Source organism: Dreissena polymorpha, chromosome 1, assembly GCF_020536995.1.
Source record: "Dreissena polymorpha isolate Duluth1 chromosome 1, UMN_Dpol_1.0, whole genome shotgun sequence".
NCBI classification, from domain to species: Eukaryota; Metazoa; Mollusca; class Bivalvia; order Myida; family Dreissenidae; genus Dreissena; species Dreissena polymorpha.
Window position 1 is genome coordinate 48,487,379 of NC_068355.1, and position 24,773 is coordinate 48,512,151.

General features: G+C 35.2%; 1 protein-coding gene and 1 long non-coding RNA gene across 6 annotated transcripts in view; both read right to left on the reverse strand.

Annotated features, from left to right (window-relative positions):
* LOC127879462 (uncharacterized) overlaps window positions 1-23,750 on the reverse strand; it is a 135,091-nt gene extending 111,341 nt beyond the window's left edge. The window contains exon 1 of the long non-coding RNA XR_008049105.1: window positions 23,398-23,750. This is a non-coding gene — a long non-coding RNA (uncharacterized LOC127879462). The remainder of the gene's footprint in view (window positions 1-23,397) is intronic.
* On the reverse strand, window positions 1-24,758 carry LOC127879415 (DNA-binding protein P3A2-like). 5 transcript variants are annotated; one of them, XM_052426250.1, is made up of 11 exons: window positions 24,659-24,758; window positions 22,708-22,887; window positions 20,937-21,051; window positions 17,553-17,685; window positions 15,846-15,995; window positions 7,141-7,299; window positions 6,835-6,909; window positions 5,842-6,018; window positions 4,839-5,058; window positions 2,821-2,872; window positions 1,981-2,115 (listed from the first exon to the last, which is right to left on the reverse strand). In XM_052426250.1, exons 2-10 carry the CDS (start codon window positions 22,862-22,864, stop codon window positions 2,856-2,858), a joined length of 1,203 nt encoding a protein of 400 aa, XP_052282210.1. In that variant the 5' UTR covers window positions 22,865-22,887; window positions 24,659-24,758; the 3' UTR covers window positions 1,981-2,115; window positions 2,821-2,855. The 5 variants fall into 5 exon arrangements, with proteins under 5 accessions (XP_052282188.1, XP_052282202.1, XP_052282197.1 ...); XM_052426228.1 differs by lacking the exon at window positions 2,821-2,872 and having other exon boundaries at window positions 1-2,115; XM_052426242.1 differs by lacking the exons at window positions 2,821-2,872; window positions 24,659-24,758 and adding an exon at window positions 24,466-24,569 and having other exon boundaries at window positions 1-2,115.
* Between the last annotated feature and the right edge of the window lie 15 nt (window positions 24,759-24,773).

Below are 24,773 nucleotides of genomic sequence, written 5' to 3' on the forward strand. Positions count from 1 at the left end.
GATTTTTGAAGATTTAATATCAATAATAAAAGTTTGTATTACAAACATGTATTTCCTCACAAATATGTTTATGGCATGCAGGATTATGGCAAACAAAGTTTTCACATCTCATGTAAATGTAGATCACTACAAGGACAAGGTACGACTGACTTGTGGTCATAGCTTAATAGAAATTATCTAACACACAATTGACTACAAATTTGCCTTCACATGCGTCCTAATTGAGTGATCCAAATGAATAGAATATTGCACAATTTAACACTCACAACATTAATAATAAAAGTTACTGACAAGCTTAAGTTATAAAGAAACGCTGTACAGCAACACAATTGAGTATATGACATTTTCAAACAAATATGACATTCATCTAGAGAACATTCACATTAGTGCACAGTTTTGGTCAATTCCTAATTTAAGCGTTCAAAAATACTACATATTTGAAGATAATAAATCATTAATGCTGTGTGAGATGGGTGAAAAAGTTTTTGAGGAGATTCTGTTCTTTAATTTGTAAAGAAACACAAAATCGCTCGACATTTGTAATGTTGTTTTGTCGCTTTGTACTATTTTCATCCTTTTAAAAATATACAATAATGTGGCCAATGTTTCTGCTGTGAAACATTATTTCATAGAGTACAAAATCTACTGCCCTTGTTACCACAGAGCTTTAAAAGACAAGTGCAACTCAACAAGTTCCTCAAAGCCAATTTTAGAAGTTTACACATAAAACCATACAAGATTTTGCAACCCCAGAAGTTTCCTGGCACCTATTTACCAACCTATTGTTTGACTAATGTCTTTAACCCTTTGCATGCTGTGAAATTTGTTGTCTGCTAAATTGTCGTCTGCTGAATTTCTAAAATTAGCATTTTCTTCGATTTTTTTCAAAGGATACAATCAGAATAGCAAACAGTTTAAATCCTGATGAGACGCCACGTTCTGTGGTGTCTCATCTGGATTTAAACTGTTTGCAAAGGCCTTCAAAATTTGGTTCCAGCACTGAAAGAGTTAAATAAAGGATATTCTTAAACTGCAATTTCGTAAATATTCTTAATTCTTATGTCAAACTGGACATAACATTCAAACCTCAAATAACATTCATATAGTGCAATGGTGCAAGAACCATTGAAAGCGGTAATATATTCAACTCTGAAATATAGCTTCTTGGGTCGATGCCTATTCTCCATACTTGGTCAAAGACATGGTCGATGAATAAGGGCTCTGATAAACTAATCATTCAGTGCTGAATGTTTAGAAGAGAAATATGAGCTAAAATCTCAATGCTGGCAAATCTGTTGCACTGGTTGAAACAGAATGATGAATTTATTCAATTATTGCTGGTTAAAACCCAAAAATAATTAGAATTGCTGCTTAGTGTGATCAATGACAAAATGCTTTATCAACAACAAACACTATCTTATAAATTAAAAATCTGTGGTATTTCAAATGCCTTAACATTCTAGAAGAAAGTAAGTAAAACCGAAACAAACAGAACTTAATAAATAAATAAACTATGAGCTGTATTTGCGCAGTAGAAATGTCCTTCATACATGCGAGTTCCACTCTGGGAAAACAGGGCTTAATGCATGCTGCTAAAGTGTCAGTCCAGATTAGCCTGTGCAATCCACACAGGCAAATCAGGGACAGCACTTTCCACTTTTATAAACTTATTTTGTTTAAGGAAGTTTCTTCTAAAAGAAAAGTGTCGTCCGTGATAAGCCTGCACACAACCTTATCTGAGACTCAACTTTATGCACATGCATTAGGCAAAGTTTTTTTCAAAATGAGGCTCATATGACAAAATATAAACATAAGCACTATATTTGGCACATCACTCCATAATCTGCATATCTGTATCACCGGTGTCGACATTGTCCACGTCCCCTTCCTCTTGAGAAGAATTGTCAGACTTAATTGTCAATTCAGAGCCCTCCTCCGTCATGTCTGTGCTGTTGTCAACGTGCAGTTGCTGTCCCATTGCCATGGAGACTGGTGCCATGGCGATCTCCACAGACTGGTGCCCCATGGACTGGGCCAGCTGGAAGTTCACAGGTAGACTGGACGTTATGGGCTGAACAGCCTGGTACATGGAGACTGGGAGAACTGTCATGATACCTGCAGCAAAACATAGGAATGTTTGTTAGCATATGTTTCAAAGACTGTAAGAATGGTACATGTTTATAACTCAGATAAGAATTTTTTCGGGTTTGTAGTCCTTTAGAAAATCAAATTAAATTTTAAGATCTTTCTTACAAGATTAAAGTATATAAGGCTTCATTTCTAATCCTTAGATACATATGGTCATCAAACAGCATACTGCTGGTTGCATATAGCCATTTTCACTTTGCGTCCTAGCAGGAAGGGGTAATGTCAAAGACCATAAGAATGGTATATTAAAGAGAGTATATACAATTTCACTGTCAACGTTATATTTTCGCTATATAAACCAACATATAAATATGAATGAGGATTGTTCTATAACAATAAATTAACAATCGTAATATGTTACCTTAAATAAAACAATGTTTACTTCCATGAAAATAACAACAAGTTTACACCAATACCAACATGTTTATTCGTATTTGTTGCAGAGCCTCAATTGGGTTTGCCATAATTAAGATACCCTCTGGTTAAGATTAAATAATTATTGTTCAAGTTTAACTTTTTGGAACCCAGATTGTCATACAGAATCAGAATTCTACGTTAGTCTGGTAACACAATCCATGTATTTTTAGTTGTTAGCGTTAGCGGCCGACTAAATTTACAGACCATGTTTTGCAAATCAGTATGTGCTTAGCTACGCTAAGGACGGTAACTCACTAGGTTAGGAACGATTACCGCTGCCTGTTTATACTTCACTGCAGCAGACAGCCTATAATTATGTAAACAATAGGTTTAAGAGCTTGTGGGACATATTGGCCAGTATAGTGTTTTTAACAGCTTGTGCGACGACATTGGTAAGTTTATCATTGAAATCTGTACATATTGGCTGCTTTCAGGGAAAATGGGGCTTAATGCTACATTAAAAGTCTGTCATGTGGGCAAAATTGTTTCTCAATAATTTAAAGAAAATAAATAAGGTATTAGATACACATATCACAACATGTACATGATTATAGGCTTGTTATTCTTTAGCAAGGCAACCAAAATTCTAAAGATGGTTGCCAGTGCAGCAACTAATTGTGAGAAAAAGGCATATTGTTGTTATTTTGTTATCTCTATAACATACATATGAAGATAAACAGTCACACACATCTCGACCTGTGCTTTAAGACTCGCTCTTAACAATTTGAATGGGTTGTGTTCATTTCAAACTTGTGATATAAAAAGCTATAACATAAGTTTGAAAACTGAGTTGCTTCTAAGATTATGCAATAGCGAACCACTTCAGTGCCTTCAGCGCTTTGATTATAACTGGATGACGGTCATACGGCTTGTCAATAAATGCGAGAAGTCAGCAGACCGTTATATTGAAGATATTTGGGGAAATCAGCATGTATACTGGTAAAAGATAATGGTTTAAATTGAAATGAACTTAGTTTTCATAATGTATTAACAGGTAGGTAGGTACCTTTATTATAAATAACTTTATAGAGTCAATTAGCACCAATTATGACAATCCTATGCCCATTATTTTGCTCCTGCTAAACCCTTCAATCAGGCAACTGATGATTTACACAGGACATATCTGAACTTAATACTTATGTTACTATATATTGTGTGCATGAAAAAAAGTTACAGGAATACGTGGATAATTGGACATGAAAAAAAGTCACAGAAATACGTGGATAATTGGGTATGAAAAAAGTCACACAAATTCGTGGATAATTGGGCATGAAAAAAGTCACAGGAATTCATGGATAATTTATCATGAAAAAGTCACAGGAATATGAGGATAATTGGACATGAAAAGTCACAGAAATTATAATATAATAATGTGGATAATTTGCCATGACTAGTCACAGGAATATGTGGATGATTGGGCATAAAAAACATCACAGGAATACGTGAATAATTTGGCATGAAAAACGTAACAGGAATACGTGGATAATTGGGCATGAAAAAAAAGTTACAGGAATACTTGGATAATTGGGCATGAAAAACGTCACAGGTATACATGGATAATTGGGCATGAAAAAAGTCACAGGAATACGTGGATAATTGGACATGAAAATAGTCACAGGAATACGTGGATAATTGGACATGAAAAAAGTCACAGGCATACATGGATAATTGGACATAAAAAAAAGTTATGCGCATCAGCACTTCATTTGACATTTGAAGTGTCAGTCAAATGATTAAAATAGTGTGATAGAAGTTTTCATTACAAACTGTATAACATTTTAAGCAGAATTACCTACCGTCCAACTGACGGACAGACTCAAATATACCCCCTTCAAACTTCATTTTTGTGTGGTACAAACATAAAAATATTTACTAATAATGAAGAAGACATAATGAGTACTTTTACTTCTTCCACATTGTTGTTCAAGCTACTACAATAATATGAATTCTGAATTTTCAGTTGCTCAAATATTTAATTGAAAACTATATTTTTTACACATCTTAAAAACAAAAATCCTAAATATCCAATAAAAACATTTCTGTGGGTAGGTCTTTATTAATAAGAACAAAAAAGTGTTAGACATATTTTCATTGTGTGGGACATAGAAAAATGGGGACTCATCTTAAAATAATGGGGCATAAAAATAGTAGGGGGGGGGCCGTCAGTCTGCACCAACTAAATGATATTTAAAGGTAATGGAACTTGGGAGAAAAAAATGCCCACATCTTTGAAACAAACCAGTTATCTTGTTTGCAAAGGAATGCAATCTTACCACTAAACTGTGAAGCATCAGCTCCTGTCAATATAATCTGTCCGCTGCTGTTTATCTGTGCCTGGAGCGTTCCAAGACTCGCGTGCTGGGCCCCAACATCCATCCCCTGGGTAACGATGGATGCCAGGCCAGAGTTCTGTTGTGCAAACGTGTGGTATGCTTGAGTGATCTGCACTTCCTGTTCGGCCGTTAAATGGTGTAGACCACTGTTATCATGTATCTGAAAGCAGCCATTGACATGGACTAGTATTAAGGCAATACAATAAAAGCATAATGATCTGAAACAAACAAAAATGTATTTCTCATAAAACAATACAAATATAGCTTACAAACATTTATAACAATACTTATACATTGCTCAGATATAATCGTACGACTTCAGCTAGTTTTTCACCCATTAACTCACACCTCATATTTACCTAGATTTTATCAGGATAACATCAGTGACAAAGATTTAACCAAACAAGGTCAACCTAGTGTTCTCCCACTTCCTATACAAACTCCAACCCATATATTCCCAAATCTCCTCAGTGAAAACGTTTCTATAATTATAAAAATTCTCCAACCTGCAGCAATGTCATGTATTTGACTTTTTCCATTACATTTTTTCAAACTGATAACTAGTGTTAACATGTGTGGAAGTTTACAAGTGTGTAAACAGAACTTATTGGATTGTGGAGAGACATTTTAATACAAGCACTTGTTTAAGTATAATTCAAGTGACATTTTCTCTAAGAACCTTTGTGAACCCTAGCATGTCAATAGTGAAATTAGTAGCTTCCAAGAGTAACATACAGCTGTAGGGTCACTGTCGCATAATGGACATGGTGTCCACCAAGTGAGTGGGAGGTAATTGCTGAAATCCCCACTGTGGGAGCATTCTTTACATCTCCCCCAAAGACACCAAGCACTGGTTCTACCCAAAAAGTGAATTCAATTGTTTCAGTAAGCCATAGACTTTCGATACAATCAAGCTTAGATAAATAGGTTTAAACTAACATACAGCATGTACCACAGTTGCCTGGGTTCCGTCTGGCAAGGTGACGATCTGGTTAGGTCCCTGATCAATCTGGATAATGGACACTGACCCATCTGGGTTGTTGATTGTCTGCATCATAGCACCACCTGTGTACTGCTGGTGCTGCACCATAACACTCCCTGAGTGCTCGTCCTTGAAAACCTGAGCATTAACAGAGTTGTCATGGCAACACAATCGAATCATTTCAATCTGTTTACAGTGACCACCAGTCTAATGCTTGCAACAATGTCATGTGACTCAAATGCTGTAGGAGATACAACAATGTCATGTGACTCAAATGCTGTAGGAGATACAACAATGTCATGTGACTCAAATGCTGTAGGAGATACAACAATGTCATGTGACTCAAATGCCGTAGGAGATACAACAATGTCATGTGACTCAAATGCTTTAGGAGATACAACAATGTCATGTGACTCAAATGCTGTAGGAGATACAACAATGTCATGTGACTCAAATGCTGTAGGAGATACAACAATGTCATGTGACTCAAATGCTGTAGGAGATATAACAATGTCATGTGACTCAAATGCTGTAGGAGATACAACAATTTCATGCTCAGGACTTAAGATGTGGACATCTGTGGAACTGACCAAATGTAAAGACTTTGGTATAAAGAGACAATAATAACTGCATACAATTACAGGAGTTTGAAGTCTCATACCCTTGTACATGATGTGGTCATTGCTTGATAGGTCAGTTGAATGAGAGCCGCCTTGTATGCGAGTCTTAAGATATGTCCATGAAAAGTGAGGCCAATCAATACAACTAGCTTCTAATTATTATTATTACCATGGCAGAAGAATGAAGCGATACAACTGGAAGGGGAGGACTCAATTCTTGTACACCTGAACTTTAGAATGTATCAACAAATTTAACCAAATGCTGTATTAGAAGTTTATGTTGAATATTTTAAGCAAAGCTGCATATACTGCTGAGTTATTGGCCATTACATACCTGCAGAAGGTCATGTCTTCCATGATGCATGTAACAATTTTTTACAATCTGCCGTAAAGCCTCGGTCCATGGCACCTGGGCAGAAAAGTAATTGTATTAATGCCAGTCCAAATACATAGAAAAACTTAATTCTCTTCACAGAAAATGCAGGGAACATAAAACAGGCACATTGCAAACAATATTTGTTTTTAATCAATTATATGTCTACCATGAACCACATAATGTAACAAGTTTGTATGTATGTTTGTAATATTCTACGGAGAATATATAATTTTTGCACACACACGCACAAATTGAACGACATACTCTTTTCTTGTCCTCATCAGTTCGCACATCACTGCGTACATTTGCCCAAGGGAGATCACTGGGCCACCATACTGGACGACAATCCAAACGCCCCCATCCAGGCTTGCTGCGACCTGTGGAATACTTCAACATCTCAGGGATGAAGTTCCGTAACTGTGCCTGCAAGGGGAGCCAGGTTCAACAGTTGACTTTTTGTATAATTCCTAGAGCAGTTTTCTTAGTTGCAGCCAATTACATCAACCTGCTTTTAAATCTAACACAGTAAATTCATGATTTTGTGTATGTCTACAGTACCTTTGAGTGTTTTTTAATGATGATGTGGGCAACTTAAGTTGATTGCTAAATTTTTCAGTTTTCTAGGTTTCTAAGACAAGAGGGCCATGATGGCCCTGTATCGCTCCACTGTTTTTTTATGCGAAAAAAAACGCGCAATGCGCATGGGTTGAAATGTACTCAAGCATGTGACTTTCTCTGTCTATCCCTTGTCCCATTGGGCGCTTAAAGTTGGAAGGGTGAGCATTTTTATAAATGGAAAAAGTTACTACCGTGTTAACTAAACAGACTAAAAAGCCTGTGAATTGTTCCTTTGAAGCACAGTCCCATTGCTTATAACGTAGGTAAATTTATCTCTCCAAAAGATATTGTCGTTCTTTCTATTTCACATATTTTTAGATGCTGAAGATCAAATATACGCATTTGATTTGAAACAGATTCACAAGACCCGTAGGAATCAAAATGCCTTAACCCTTTACCAAACTACACATTTTGGACTTTCCCAATTTGAAAAAGGTTGCAGACGACAATTAAATTGTAATGGAATATTAAGGAAATAATCAGGTAGGGTAGAAATAATTGTGATAAAAGGAGAAATTGCTCATCTTGAGCAATTTCTCATTTTATCATAATTTTTTATAAAGTCGTCAGCTATAAACCCGTAAAATCTCTGGTTCCTTCTTAGAGCCTTTCACACATTTATAACAAATACAATAGTAGCATCTTTCTTTGTAAAGAATCATCTCAAACAAGGGCTGTTTGTAAAACATGCATGCCCCCCCCCCCCCCCCCCATATGGGCTGTCAGTTGTAGTTGCAGCCATTGAGTGAATACATTTTTTGGCACTGTGACCTTGACCTTTGACCTAGTTACCTGAAAATCAATAGGGGTCCATCTGTGAGTCATGATTAATGTACCTATGAAGTTTCATGATCCTAGGCGTAAGCTTTCTTTAGTTATCATCCGGAAACCATTTTTTTGTGTGAAGTCACCGTGACCTTGACCTTTGACCTAGTGACCTGAAAGTCAATAGGGGTCATCTGCGAGTCATGATAAATGTACCTATGAAGTGTCATGATCCTAGGCCTAAGCGTTCTTGAGTTATCATCCAGAAACCATCTGGTGGACGGACATACGGATGACGGACGGACCGACATGTGCAAAACAATAAACACCCTCTTCTTCGGCATACATATAATTAACAACCCACGCATCCCTTAGACAAACAGGCCTGAGAATATTGTGATAATCTAAAGCAGTGCCTTCCCCAGGAATTTGTTCAGGCGCCCCGGGGGTAGGTTCGGGAGGGGTGTCCCCTCCCGACGTTGATTTTTTTTTTAATTTAACGTGTCAATTCACGTTCTGTGGTGCGTTATAACTCAAAGAAAACAGCGTCAAAAGACGTCATTTGGTGCGCTATGACTCTTCAAAAAAATCCCCCAGTCATTTAAAAATATATATTTTTATATTGTTTAATTGTTTTAAAACTTTTCCGCACAGCTAGTAAAATCCCGACTCGAACGATTCCCCAATACATCCGTTTCAACCCGAATCTATTACTGTATACTTACTATTTTTCAAGTTTCTATTTATTACCCGATAATCCCGTTTATTCCGTTTTTATCAAACTCTTTCTGGTAAATATTTACGATAAAAGCTTTCAGTTATTTCTTTAACACAAACCTTGTCATTTTTTAAGTGACTATTTATAGATTTGATGAAATATTGCCTCTGAATATGCGTCAATCCCCTGACCTGTTGTGTGCTTGTTAAAACGCTCAATACACGCCATTTGTATGCAATAGACGCGACGTTGTACATGCTACATAATTTTCGCGCTCTTTTTAATTGAGAAAAAGATTCGACACAAAATAAATTTGCGCTGCTAATTTGAAGCAAAAATATTTAACGTTGCGGTAACATTTACATTCGGAAGTGTGTTTCGGATTAAAAACGCGTTAACATCGACTTACGGTAATGGGTTTCGGATTACAAATTTAATTATTCCCATTTGAGATTTCAACAAATATTAACCGTTGCGTTATAAATTCAACGATAATTTGTTTACACACTTTACGAGTCGAATAAATGTTTTGACGGAATTGGACGATGAACTTCACAGTTTGACGACTGGAAAGTTACCAGATACATCCTTGTCAGCATTTAAATGACCGTGTAATGTGGCTAGAATAATCGATACGCGCGTCATGCTATTCTCTTATCAGTGGATTATCCATTACCCCATGTGTTTATGGCGATTACTTGTGAAAGTAGGTACCGAGTGCTCTTTTAAAACAGGGAATATTGATACACTGATAGGGAAACCTTGATTCATTTGGACAATCTCCACTTTCTTTTACTGAAGAATACACTGATCGGAAAATTTCAAGCGCCCCGGGGACTCTGATTTCGAAATTCAAGCGCCCCGGCAAGGGGCGCATAAATGGCCTGGGGAAGGCACTGCTAAAGATTATTTCTTATATTTCTAAATGTATTTAATTAAGTAATACATATGACTTCTAAGATCAATTCATAACTTATATTAAGAAAATTATAAAATGATCAGAAATTTATATAGATCGTTGAGCAATTGACAATCATATCTCCACAATTCATGAATCACAATTCACAAATGGAACAATGAATCATTAGTTATTAAAAAGCAGCATATAGACAGTTAAGAACATTGCACTTCATTAATTCCAACACCTTCTCTTGGATACAAAGTTTGAGTTTACAATGCAGAATCATATATTGACTTTTATGAAAATAATTATGTTCATGGAAGTTGTGTTTTAAAATCAATAAGATATTATTAAACTGGTTTAAACACTACAAAAAAGACATTAAATAAACATGTCATCCGAAATTTTTTTATCCGGATATATGGTCACTTTCGACATATTTAAATAAATCCCGACTTTTTTCAGTTTATAAGAAAAACATTTAGAACACATGTTCTTACTTCAATTCCTTTGTAAGCAGTCACCATCTGATCTAAAATGGCACTAAATGACAGGATTTTATCTCATGTTTACAAGATGTTGTTGTTGTTGTTGTGACCTCCCGGGACAGGGTCAAATTTGAGCCCTGGGGAATAGACCAATTCACGCGTGACGTCACGCGCACCTGCGTGTTTTGATCCGTGCTACTCTGGTAGGCAAAAGAAAGACACGATCAAAGGGGAGATATCGAGCATGACGTTTATTGTCACGCTCTATATCTATATTAAATACATTATTTAATATATTTTGAAAAGTATACAATCATTTTTAGATTTTAGATTTAAACATCCCAAAAGTTGTTGTACTGTACTCAAACAAATAAGAATGAAAACAACCAATAAATAGATCGATTCCATGTTCACAGCATATAATCCATCTGTTATTAAGTATGTACAATTGCTGCAACTAAAGAAAAGGGTCTGAACTAATAACACTTTGTTTATGTGTTAAGGAATCTTTGAGTATCAGATCAAATTTGTTAAATCGTATAACGTAATTTACCCATTGTTCATCATATGTACCCCAATATACATTTGATTTATTCATACTCGTGTTTGTTGAAATGTGTTTTCTGGCGCGTATCAATATCAACCACATGACTGTGATGTTGACGAGGTACATTGTGCAAGTCAACTAAAAAAAGTCTTCCAAAACATATTGAACTAAATTTTGCAATTATATCATTCTGTAATCTGTCCATAGCTGATTACATCAATGCACACATTATAAACTCGGTTGTATTATTGGCAAAATATTTTGTTTTTTAATGCAAACAGGAAAAAAACAACACCATAATAAATAGATTTTATTGTGTCCTTTTAATAATATAATTTAACAAGAGGAATTAATCGCGACTACACAAAATAAATTACATATATTGTATATTCGTTGTGCGCTTTTATGCTCAATGGGTACACCTACCCTAAAAAAATGTAAATATACTGTGTGACATAGTTTCACCTACCTTAAAGCAACATATATACACTTTTCCCCTTGTATGCATATAAAAATATATATCGAAATTGACACTGTTTTAAACATATTTTTCACACCATCCATAGTCTTTATAGATGCTATGTACCATATCTAATATCGGGAAAAAAGACAACATATATACTACTTTTGTGTATTTTTAAACATAATATGTTATATACAAAATATATTATGTTGACGATGGGAATAAAAAAGGAAATTACTAAAAAAAAGTCTTGTCTGTCTGTCTAGGAAAACTAACACTTTGACACGGTAAATAAATTAATTTAATTTAATTGGTTTGATTTGATTTTTTGCATCAATCTTAAAATCGTGTTAGCCTTTGTATTCCTGTGTTTAATTGCCCCCCTTTGTTCGGCACAAGCCGATTATCTCGTTTTGATCAGATATTGTCCCTACTTAACTAACAGCAAAGTGTCATAAACTACAGCAGGGACCTATACAAACAATAGGTCCCTGACCGCAGGTGGTATATGAAAGTCTGGTCATTAAACACAATTGATGATACCACCATGTCTTCTCTTTCTAGTAGTATTGAGCAGTTATTTGGGTTGAGTAATATACCGCCAAAGTTCAACTGTTCCATTAGATATGCTACCCATTGTAAAAAAAAATTATTAAGTAATTTGTCCAGTATATATTAACAGAAAATGTACGCTGTGAAGATGCTAGCCTGTTTACCGGTAATTTATAACAAATCGTATTTAATAATTGGTAAATGTACATATAATCATTAAACGTATTTAGCGGGTACCGATTAATTAAAACAACGTCATTCCGTTTGAAGATTGAATGTTACGGCCATACACAAACGACATCATGAAAACAAGAAATTACGTATGACTACCGGGGTAAATAATATTTACGAAAAATAAAAAACAATATAGATATATATTATAAAATGTAAGATATTAATCACTCATATACACTAGTAAAGAAATTTCAATATACATGAATTCACAGGTTACTTTGCATCATGTGAAGTTGTGTTTTTCAGTTGTATGTTACGATTCATCTATAGTGTTATTCACCTAAAAAACAAATCATCAAATTTAAACGAAAATGATCATAACATTTAAATACTGTCATGCACTTCGCTTTTAATAGGGCTTTGTTGTACCGGTATGTCAGATTTTAATGCACCCCTTTTCTTTCACTCAATTTTTTTTATCACACTTTCATACTCATATAATTGATAAGTATAATTATATAATGGGATGCATTATTATTTTTTGTAATTTTTGAAGTCCTTCTTCAAGAAATATTACGGCTAATGCATAGCTTTGTTTTGTGAAATTGTCGGTGTTTAGTCTTCAGACCACCTTTACCTTGATGCTAATGACTAACGAGTATATATTTTTTTATAGATAAGAATACATGTATTAATTAAACAATATTGACATTAAAAATGCAATATCTTTAATAGTATTTAGGTGTTATGATGTTGTTGTTAATGTTTTCGATAAATTGACTAAACACGTGCCGTTATCTATATGACATAATGCAAAGACCTATAGGTCTTTGCATAATGTAAATATCGAAGCTGTACCCAGTGCTTTTGCCTACCAGCGCATCGCGCATGCGCGAAAATTCGGAATCAAAACAATAACAATGAATTGGTCAATAATTTGAACAAATTTGGTAGAGAACTATTAGATATCACAACATACCAAATTTAGTAGCCCTAGGCTCTATAATTAAAAACAAGAAGATGTTTGAAGTTTGCACAAAATAGGCCTTATTTAAGCATATGTTCATTTTTGTGACCCCTGGGGCAAGGTCAAATTTGTTCCCAGGGGCATAATTTGAAAAACTAAGTAGAGAACTATTAGATGTCACAACCTACCAAATTTGATCGAAATAGGCCCAATGGTTATGGACAAGAAGATTTTTATAGTTTGCACAAAATGGGCCCAATATAAGCATATGTTCAATTTTGTGACCCCTGGGGAACGGTCAAATTTGATCCCAGGGGCTTAATTTGAACAAACTTGGTAGATGACTATAAGATGTCATTACATACCAAATTTGGTAGCCCTATGCCATACGGTTATGGACTAGAAGATTTTTAAAGTTTGCACAAAATAGGACTTATATAAGCAAATTTTCGATTTTTTGACCCCCCAGGGCGGGGTCAAATTTGACCCCAGGGGCATAATTTGAACAAACTTGGTAGAGGACTATTAGATGTCACTACATACAAAATTTGGTAGCCCTAGGCCCAATGGTTATGGACAAGAAGATTTTTAAAGTTTTCACAAAATAGGCCTTATATAAGCAAATTTCAATTTTTTGACCCCCCGGGGCAGGGTCAAATTTGACCCCAGGGGCATAATTTGAACAAACTTGGTAGAGGACTATAAAATGTCACTACATACCAAGTTTGGTAGCCCTAGGCCCAATGGTTCTTGACAAGAAGATTTATAAAGTTTGCACAAAAAAGGCCTTATATAAGCAAATTTTCAATTTTTTGACCCCCAGGGGCAAAGTCAAATTTGACCCCAGAGGCATCATTTGAACAAATTTGAAAGAGGTTCACCACAGGAACATTCCTGAGAAATTTCATCAGAATTGGACCAGTACTTTAGGAGAAGAAGATGTTTTAAGAAAAAGTTAACGCACGCACGCACGGACGCACGCACACACGACGGACACAGGACCATGACATAAGCCCCACTGGCCTTTGGCCAGTGGAGCTAAAAATGGTTGATGCTTTTTATTCTTGAATATTGTGGGACATAATTTTGTGTTGATGTTGTGGGTTGACCACAAATTTAAGATCCCTAAACACAATAATGCCAATCCTTTAAAAAAAAAAAATACTGCAGGCATGAAAGATATTAATTACTAAGGATGCATGCATCCTGAGTTAGTTTCACAATCCAGATAAATACATGTACTAAACAATATGTAGTACATTACACTGAATACTAACCTGACACTCAACATTTCCTGTAAACCACTAATGCAGTAAAGCTGTACCTATACAGTTACTTCGTTAAGGGGGGACAGTAGTGTGCACAGCTGATTGATAAAACCCTTCATGCCCAGTGCGTGTAATGTACATGTATTTTTCAGGGATTTCGTATTTTAAACAGCCAACAATGGGGCAGATCATAGAAAATAAAATCAATAAAAAGATGTGTGATCAAAACCTGATAGAAATAGTTTATGCACTTTTATTAGAGAAATTAAACCATACCGTATGTATTTGTTTTTATTGTATGTGTATAACTAGATTTACTAGAATCTTTATTTTATTGTATCCATTATAATTTGTTAAATTGACACATAATTGTCTGATGTACATTAAACTTGAGATTTATCATATATGTCAATATGCGCAAGAGACATAACGGTTTTCACACATGTATTTTGGGGACCTTATCACTCAATTGTTTCTACTAGGGGACCGATTGCGCTGAGAAGTGCAAATATTGTCAAAACAACATCGATGGCAATTAGCGAGCAGGGACCCACAAGTGCGCCGCTTTATAACTCTTATCGATAATTATCGGCAAAACTTTCATGCTTCAGTGCACATTAACCTCAAGTCTTGCTGTCAACACAGATTAGCAGATTACGCTTCGTTATTACTCTGGTTGTTTTAATAATAGTTTAATTATTATGATGGTCAGTCTTCCATGAAAATGTTAAATCCACAAAATTACTTGTCAATGAATTAGTTGTTTTTCATTCAACCACGAAATTTCATACCGACGAATTTCTATATGTTTACAGTAATTGAGCGGAAACGCAATTTTTTAATGATTCAAGGCCCGTAACTCTGAAGTGCCTGGGTAAATTTGGCTGATTATCAAACTTAACCTAGCTTTTATTGCCTTACACATTTTATTAAGTTTGGTGAAGATCCGATCACAATTGCTATTGTTATTGAGCGGAAACAAGAAAGAACTCAATTATTCTATGATTCAAGGGCCGTAACTCATGAGTGTCTCACTCAATTTGGCTGATTATGAAAATTGACCTAGGTCTTATGACATTACACATTTTCATGAAATGTGGCAAAGATCCTATGACATTTGCTTGAGTTATTGAGTAAAAACGAGAAAAAAAAAACACAATTTTTCGATGATTCAAGGGCTGTAACTCAAGAGTGTCTGGGTCAATTTGGCCGATTATCGCACTTGATCTAGATGTAATGGCCTTACACATTTTCATGAAGTTTGGTTAAGATCTGATGACAATTGCTTGACTTATTGAGCGGAAACTAACGGACGGTGCGATTTTAATATGCCCCCAGAACCGCTGGTTCGGGGGCTTAAAAATACATGCAGACTATTATTAATGATTTTACAGTAGTCAACATTTATGTGGAACTTCTGCTACAAAAACCTTGAACTGTATTCATAAAAGCTATAGCAGTTACTATCAACCAGACATGTTGCCCACACAGTGGTTTCCTGTTTGTACCTGCGTCATCTTGTCCACCTGGGTGGGGATGCCATCCATGATGAGGCTTGGAAGCTCGTGAAGGGAGGAGGTCTCGGACTGAGAGGGCGGCGTATGCTCCAGAAGAGCATGGTCAAGGTCCATCAGGATCTTGGGCTTGTTGTTACGCATCTAATATGGAATCAACTTTACACCTTATCAGGGCGAAATGGAAAATAAATGTCTACTTCAAGTGTATCAAATTTGTAGATTTCTTGCACAGTTCATCAGAATAAATGTCTATTTTATATTATCATTTTATTATAAAATGATTTGAGTTGCACATTTTTTAAAGTAATTTTTCATCGCTTTATTTAAAAGATAGTTACTAGAAAATCCATTTATGATATACATGTGGTGTCAACAAATATATATATATATATATATTATTACAAAAGATAAAGCTAGGTTAAGTTGCTTTAATTTTTTATCTTCTGAAGTCCATGGGCTGTTAAAAATTCCTAGTTAGCACTCTGAACAGCATTAACACACTTACGGTAAGTGCAAAAGTAATGTGCTTTTATAAAATCAGATGTTAAACTTAAACAATATTAACATCCAACAAGTATTATATAAAGTAAGGTAACAATGTGAATGACATCAGATCTTTTAATAACACAAAGTCTAATTAACAACGTTAAGAAGCCCAGAAAAATAATTGTGTATGTAGAGAAGAAATATAAATGCAATTTTCCAAAAAAAAAATGAAACTCATGCAATTGCTAGCAATAGTGTATCCTTTTGATACAAATCACTAAAATAAACAAGGGCTGTTTGTAAAACACGCATGCCCCCCCAATGGGCTTTCAGTTGTAGTGGCAGCCATTGTGTGAATACGTTAGAAACCATTTTACTGCTTCAGGTCACTGTGACCTTGACCTTTGACATGGTGACCTGAAATCAATAGGGGTCAACTGCCAGTCATGATCAATGTACCTATGAAGTTTCATGATCCTAGGCCTAAGCGTTCTTGAGTTAACATCCGGAAACCATTTTACTGTTTAAAGTCATTGTGACATTGACCTTTAACCTAGTGACCTGAAAATCAATAGGGGTCATATACCAGTCATGATCAATGTACCTGTGAAGTTTCGTGATCCTAGGCCTAATGGTTCTTGAGTTATCAACCGGAAACCATTTTACTGTTTCGAGTCACTGTGACCTTGACCTATGACCTTGTGACCTAAAAATCAATAGGTTTCATCTGCCAGTCATGATCAATGTACCTATGAAGTTTCATGATCCTAGGCCCTAGCAATCTTGTGTTATCATCAGGAAAACATTTTACTGTTTCGAGTCACTATGACCTTGACCTTTGACCTAGTGACCTGAAAATCAGGCCATCTGCCAGTTATGATCAATGAACCTATACAGTTTTATGATCCTCGGCCTAAGCATTCTTGAGTTATCATCCGGAAACCATTTTACTGTTTCGAGTCACTTTGACCTTGACCTTTGACCTATTGACCTGAAAATCAATAGGGGGTCATCTGCCAGTCATGATCAATATACCTTTGAAGTTTCATGATCCTAGGCCTAAGCGTTCTTGAGTTATTATCCGGAAACCATTTTGTGGATGAACCGACCTACCGACCCACTGACCGACATGTGCAAAACAATATACCCCCTCTTCGTCGAAGGGGGGCATAATAATAAACCCATGCGACTTCTAATGTCATGACAACTTACAACTCCTTCCAGAGGCTGTGAGCCAAAAACTTTGTATATCTGCATAGACTGGTTGACATTGGGAGTACAGCACAGAACCACCGCCTGCTGGCCAACCCGAGTCGAGTATTCCTCAATAGTGTGACGTAGCTTCCTGAAGTGCAGCAAGACCAAGGCCGTATTAACAAACCTATAGACCAGTTGACGAGTGACGTCACGCGCACCTGCAAATATTAGACTCCGCCCACTGGTTGGCAAAAAGAGGTGAAATTCATATAAGCGCATATAGAGAAGGTTGAAATAATCATCATTTTTATTGATAATCATGCACTATATCAAATATAATTTTACTAACTATGTCTGAATAAAACATAAGCGTGCAAGGAAATGCATTTTTGGAACGATTATATTGTTGTTATTATTTGTTTTTACTATAAACGAACTCGGGGAGTGGAACACAATATACGAGCGCGGTATGTAGTTACCATAAAAATCTCTACTTGGCACATCTTCGCGACCATTTTTTAGATAAAAAAATTCTCTGATATTGAATTTCTTTCAGAAAAAATCAAATTTAATGAACGAAGACAAATAAGGATGTAAAAAAACAGCAAATAGATCGACTTTATGTACACAACATATAGTAACTGATTTGAACATTTATGCCTGTAAAAACTTGCCTTGTTACACATTAAATAAATTCTCTTGATAAATGTAATTGTTTTTATTTAATTATTCACACCAATTTTGACACTCTTTATTTCAGCGTTTTAAACTCGGTGTTTTATTGCACCTTTGTTCATCAACGCGATTATCTCGTTATGATTGGATACTGTCCAAACAATTACAAAGAACACATGGTGTCATAAATCCAGGGACCTATTCTTGAGTCCCTGTAAAACCACATGTGGCATACAAGTGTCTGGTCATGTAACACAATTTATGGTACCTCCATGTCATCCCTTGGCATATTGAGCGATCATCTAAGCAAAATTGTAAAGCAAAAATACGAAACAGTTGCTTTAATAAAATATTGTAATATTTTATAAAAATGAAGATATTGGTCCGAAATGGATTAACAGGAACTAGTGTATGTATATATTAGCCTGTTTAATCATAATAATAGAGTGTTAATAACTATAAATTAAAAATATTGTGCAATTTCACTGCTACACAATTAACGTATTTAACGAGTACCGGCAAATTTAAATTCGGCTATTACGTGTTAAGATTGTACGTTTCTGCAGTGTACGAAATGACATCATGAAAACAAGCAAACAACAAAAGGGTAAAAAATACTTGCTTAAAATAAATTAATATATAGATTTATTTATCATAAAATGCTAAATTGTTATCACTCCTTATCGCCAGTAAAGAGAGTGCACGCAGACAGTTCAATTTGCTTAATATGCAGTTCTTGTTTTTCATATGTATGCTAAACTTTATGATATTGTCATTCGATGGAAACGAAACGATAATTCATTCAATGGAAAATAAAATTACTACAATGTTTATAAATTGTAATGTATTCCGCTTTAGTGGTTTCTTTTTATATAATTGATTAAATGCCCCTCTTACACTTTCGTTCACTTATGAACAATAACAATATCTTCACCACTTATAATTATAATAAAAAAAATGTATGTGTTATTATCTTTGAAATATCATTTATCAAAATCTTACTATCACAAAGAATACAAAAGAATATTTATTGTTTTGTTTTGTGGGATTGCCAGTTTTTAGTCTTGCGACCACGTTTACTCTGATGTTAATAACTTATTCGTATTTTTATACAGAGGAAATTATATTTATGAAAATACATTTATTGGTACTAAATATTATAAGTTTGCACTATTATTTAAGAGTTTTAATGTTTATTTCGGATTTTTGTATCGTTTTATTTAGTAAACAAAAGACATATATACATGTTTTACGTTACTGTAACCAGTGTTTTTGCCAACCAGTCAGTGCGCATGCGCGGAAAATCCCGAATGTAAACAATAACATTCAACTGGTCTATTCTTAGAGTCAAGACCTAAGAATAAACTTAGAACCAAGACAAACTCATGCAGCGTTTGAAGCTATACAAGCTCCCACTGGTGATAATGTTCCAAACATAATGTTCTACATGAAGCATGAAGCTATACAAGCTCCCACTGGTGATAATGTCCCTAACATAATGTTCTACATGAAGCTATACAAGCTCCCACTGGTGATAATGTTCCTAACATAATGTTCTACATGAAGCTATACAAGCTCCCACTGGTGATAATGTTCCTAACATAATGTTCTACACGAAGCTATACAAGCTCCCACTGGTGATAATGTTCCTAACATAATGTTCTACATGAAGCTATACAAGCTCCCACTGGTGAAAATGTTCCTAACATAATGTTCTACATGAAGCATGATGTAGATAGAGGCTGTTAATCCGACGTTTTACTCAAAATTAGAGCATTGAATATTCCAATGTAAAGTATGGTGAATGCAGGCCCTTGAATATTCAGTACATGAGACTAATGATGGTAAAACTTTTTATCTAGTTGACTTAAGATACTCACTTAAATAGAAACTATTCAATTTTGCACTATGAATGAAGAGCATCATTTCATCAGAAAAGATCAGGTTCAATGCACATGAATAATGTTATAATTGTTGTTACATAAACATGCCTAGTACATTATCAACTAAGATAATGTTTTCATCACTTCAAAACTCTCTGCAGATGTTTTCAATTGGTGAGAAATACTCAAATGCTGCATAATACCTTTCAAATTGAAGACATTTAAACAAATATATATAAAACTTATGCCAAAAAATGACAATTGCAAATAATTGGGACTGAACATGCGTGAATTGCAAGTTTAATATCAACACATTGGTAAGAGCTCTTAACCGTTAACTCCACCTTTGTTCTCAGTGAAAGATTCAAAAGGCGAAGCTATGTCTGTGTGAAGCTATGTCTGTGCTTTAACACTGTTGGTTTAGCATGTTGAGTAAGACAAAGAAAGCCAATTTTATCGACATGAAAGTGTTGTTTAATGGCTGCTTGACAGAAAGTTGCTTTCCTTTGATTACGCCAAACTGACAATAAATCAACCATCAAGTTTGTTCCTTAACGATCAACAGATTTTCAAATTTAATCACCACGTGGTCGCTAAATCAAATATTTGGACATCAAAACTCTAGAAAATCAGCTGTCGCGTAAGACAAAAGTCGCTCAATATAATGTCAAAATAGAGTGAAAACGCTCGGGGGGAATTAAAAGTGGTCGCATAAGACAAAGGTCGCTTAATTCAAGTGGTCTCATCCACAAGAGTGACTGTAATTCTATTAATACTAACTGTAGCATTAAGAATACACAGGAAGATCTCATTCTTCTAGTAGCAGTTAGGAAACAGATACCTTAGAAGCCTTGTCTGTTGCCTTTTCCTGCGTGCAGGGTTTGTTTCAAAGTGATGGGGGTGTTTTCGCTTCCTTGTGGACAATACTGCTGCTGCGGCCGCCACTCCCACTGGACCTGGGACGAACAATCGGGTATATTCAGGCCTCGTAATGTGTTATATGCAGGGGAATTATTTCTCCTCCATTTTGTCTAGTTTGCTCCAATTTCAGGTTTTCAGACACTCGTTTCTAGACATCCTATTTTACGCAGAGTAATTATTTTTTGTGACCCCATTTGTTCAGACACACAGAAATTTCCCAATACATGTAGTCATTGACTATACATTTTTGTACAGTTGAATTTTATCAGGATTATAACTAATTATTTGCGTGTGTGACACATGTGTTTTACAACCTGACTACTGTCATAAAACATGGCAGACGAATGATGGAAGTCGCTGGACCATTTAATTTTCTTTTCTTAGGTAAAAAGGCATGTATACCTTAAACAGACAATTGCATTTTTAATTTTCAATTAAATAATTTATTTAGTTATCAAACCAATGAAAAAATATCATGTGCTTTATGCATTCGCAGTTTTTGGTTTGCATAATTTCTGGATTATGTCAATTGTATTAAATATGTCAATCTGCTTGCTTTTGAAAATTGGTGTTTTGTTCTAATTGCTTTTGAAAATTAGTGGTTTGCCTGTCAGTGTAAGCGTAAACTGCATGCTGTCATACATAGCTGATGTTATGCACAGGATAACAGGAACATCCAATTCATTAGGTATATTATCAGGACAGTGTGCATCTAAATTTTTTGACACTGTATTATTTTTACATATTCTTGAGTAACTTGATTTCCTTACATGAAAAAATCTATTATTTTTAAGAATAAAAAACTTCTTCCAACACAATTAATTCTTTCAGATTTACATCTTTCAGACTCATCTTTAGGCATAGCGTATAAGCTGGGTCTCCGTGCTCACAGAGATCTCATGATGCTCTCCATTACCTACATATTACTAGAATTTAAAACAATACATTTTAAGCTATGATTTGGAGCAAGGGCAAATAACTCATAAATGTGTGTACTGGAATTTTTTTCTTTCTTTATAAAGTACCAAAAAATGGCACTTTCCCAATCACAAAAAAACTACAAATTTCCCAATTGCTGTCAAATAAAATTCCCAATTAAAGGTTTCCAAAAAAAAAAATTTTTTTTTTCATTTTTTTATATAAATAAAATGCAACATTTGGTAAGTTTACCTATGCAGCTCTATGGCCTGAACCTAAGTAAATATAATATTGACAGCTTTACAACACTTTGTATGAAAAAAAGGGTCACACAGCAAATCAGTATGCTGATAGCATTTTTGAAGTTTCAAATAAATTGCTTGAATAATGTGGAAGTAGTTTACTCTTCAAACTTATATCATTTGATGCTTTCGACATGCTGAAGGCTAAGTTAAACTTCAAGGGCATACAACTCCGATTTATGAATCATTGGGCATTCAAAAGTGTCTTTAACATCTACAATTCATGGTGTTGCCATATTTAATGCTTTTTTATGAAAAAATCTGAAAAACAAACATACGCTTGCAAGTATACCCCCTTCATGTACCGCTTTGAGCTAGGTGTGTATTCATGTAATACCTGAAGCAGCTACAGAGTGATGCAAGTACACCCACTTCATGTCCTGCTTTGAACTAGGTGTACATTCATGTAATACCTGACAAGTACATCCCTTTCCTGTACCGCTTTAAGCTAGATGTTCATTCATGTAATACCTGAAGCAGCTAGCTGATTTGTGACATCGTCGCTCACAGAGGATCCCATGATGTCGGTGTCGTACATGACACTGTCCGGAGAGCTGGCCTCACTGAGGTCACTCAGGATTTCACTGGAAGGCATCTGACCCGAGTCCATGCTGTTGGAGTGGTTCATAGCTCACTCTGCATAGAGATGCACTGAAAGTGGATATTAGATTCATTTCATTTCTGATGTTACTTATGGCAATTCACACAGTAACTACATGTAATGAGGCTGTATTTTTCCCTCCATGAATTGAAAACATTCCAGTTCCATTTTTAAATTTTAACTGATAGTACCACATCATTTAAAAACATAAAGATTAAATACAAATTGATAGCCTATGTTTATTAAATGTGCTATTTTGCCTTATTTGGGGACTTTTCAAAAACGATTGTTTTAAAAATACCTGTTTTCTTATATGTAAATTAAAATAAACTGAATTTTCTTTGCATTTTTAATTTTAATGGCATTGGTTCTTGTTTGTGTTGTCATGTTCCTCGGAGTAAAGCAGTGTTTTATAACTTATAAAAATTATATATTTATAATTTTTTGTATTACCATATTATTTTATTACCTTAGATATATTAATAAACAAGGGACAAAATTGTCACAAAACCAGGTTTTCATTGTGAAAAAAAAATCTGATAAAGGGAGAAAACTCAAACTGAACTTTTGAAATGACCAAAAAAAAATTAACCCCCTTTGTAAGTTTTTTTTTTTTTTTAAATCTATTTTTAGTCGTGGCGACCTTGACATTGGAGATATTGACGTGATTCTTTCGTGGGACACACCGTCCCATGATGGTGAACAAATGTGCCAAATGATTTTAAAATCTCACAATGAATGACATAGTTATGGCCAGGACAAGCTCATTTATGGCCATTTTTGACCTTTGAACTCAAAGTGTGACCTTGACCTTGGAGATATCGACGTAATTATTTCGCGCGACACACCGTCCAATGATGGTGAACAAATGTGATAAATGATTTTAAAATCTGACGATGAACGACACAGTTATGGCTCGGACAAGCTCATTTATGGCCATTTTTGACCTTTGAACTCAAAGTGTGACCTTGACCTTGGAGATATCGACGTAATTATTTCGCGCGACACACCGTCCAATGATGGTGAACAAATGTGCCAAATGATTTTAAAATCTGACAATGAACGACATAGTTATGGCCCGGACAAGCTTATTCCGCCAGCCCGCCAGCCAGCCAGCCAGCCAGCCAGCCAGCCCGCCAGCCAGCCCGCCCGCATTCGCCAATCTAATAACCAGTTTTTGCCTTCGGAAAACCTGGTTAAAAATAACTGTTTATAAAGCACAACATTAAAACCTTAATTTTTTTATATCAATTATAACCCATAGACATTCCCAGTTGATTGTTAATTGAAATCTTCGATATTATTTTGAAAATTGACCTTAAAACAATATGCCTCTTATACAAATGGCAATATATACATATCAACTTTGCTTAAGTATGTTTATATATGTCAATTTGTATAGATGTACCCATAATGCCATATCTGGATTATTCGGATAATCAGTCCGCCATTTTGAATACTAATACAGTTTAAAGACAATTTATCTTTGGAAAATATTAGACATTAATTGAGGGCCATAATATTTAATTGACATTTCGCGGGCTAATTAAACTTTGCGTCTGCAGCACGAGTACATGCGCAAAGAATCGACGTAAGGGAATAATCAGGGAATGCGACTGCGCTTGGACCTGCGCGCATCCAACACCTGCCCGGGACCTGCGCACTCGCCACCTTAGTTCAGACGATAAATGTGGACAGATAGCGGGGACATTTCATCGTAACTTAACTAAAAATGTCAATTATTGATGTTAACGCAACAAGTTTCATGCAAAAATGATGACAATATAGAAAATGAAATCAAATACGACAATAAATGTTTACCTTCCGTCTGTGTCATTAAAAATGTAAGTCTGAAGCACGGCGCATGCGCACTGTCCTCGTTAAAGACGCGGGAAAATTAAAACCGCAAAAGAAAATGAAATTTGCGGATCTTATA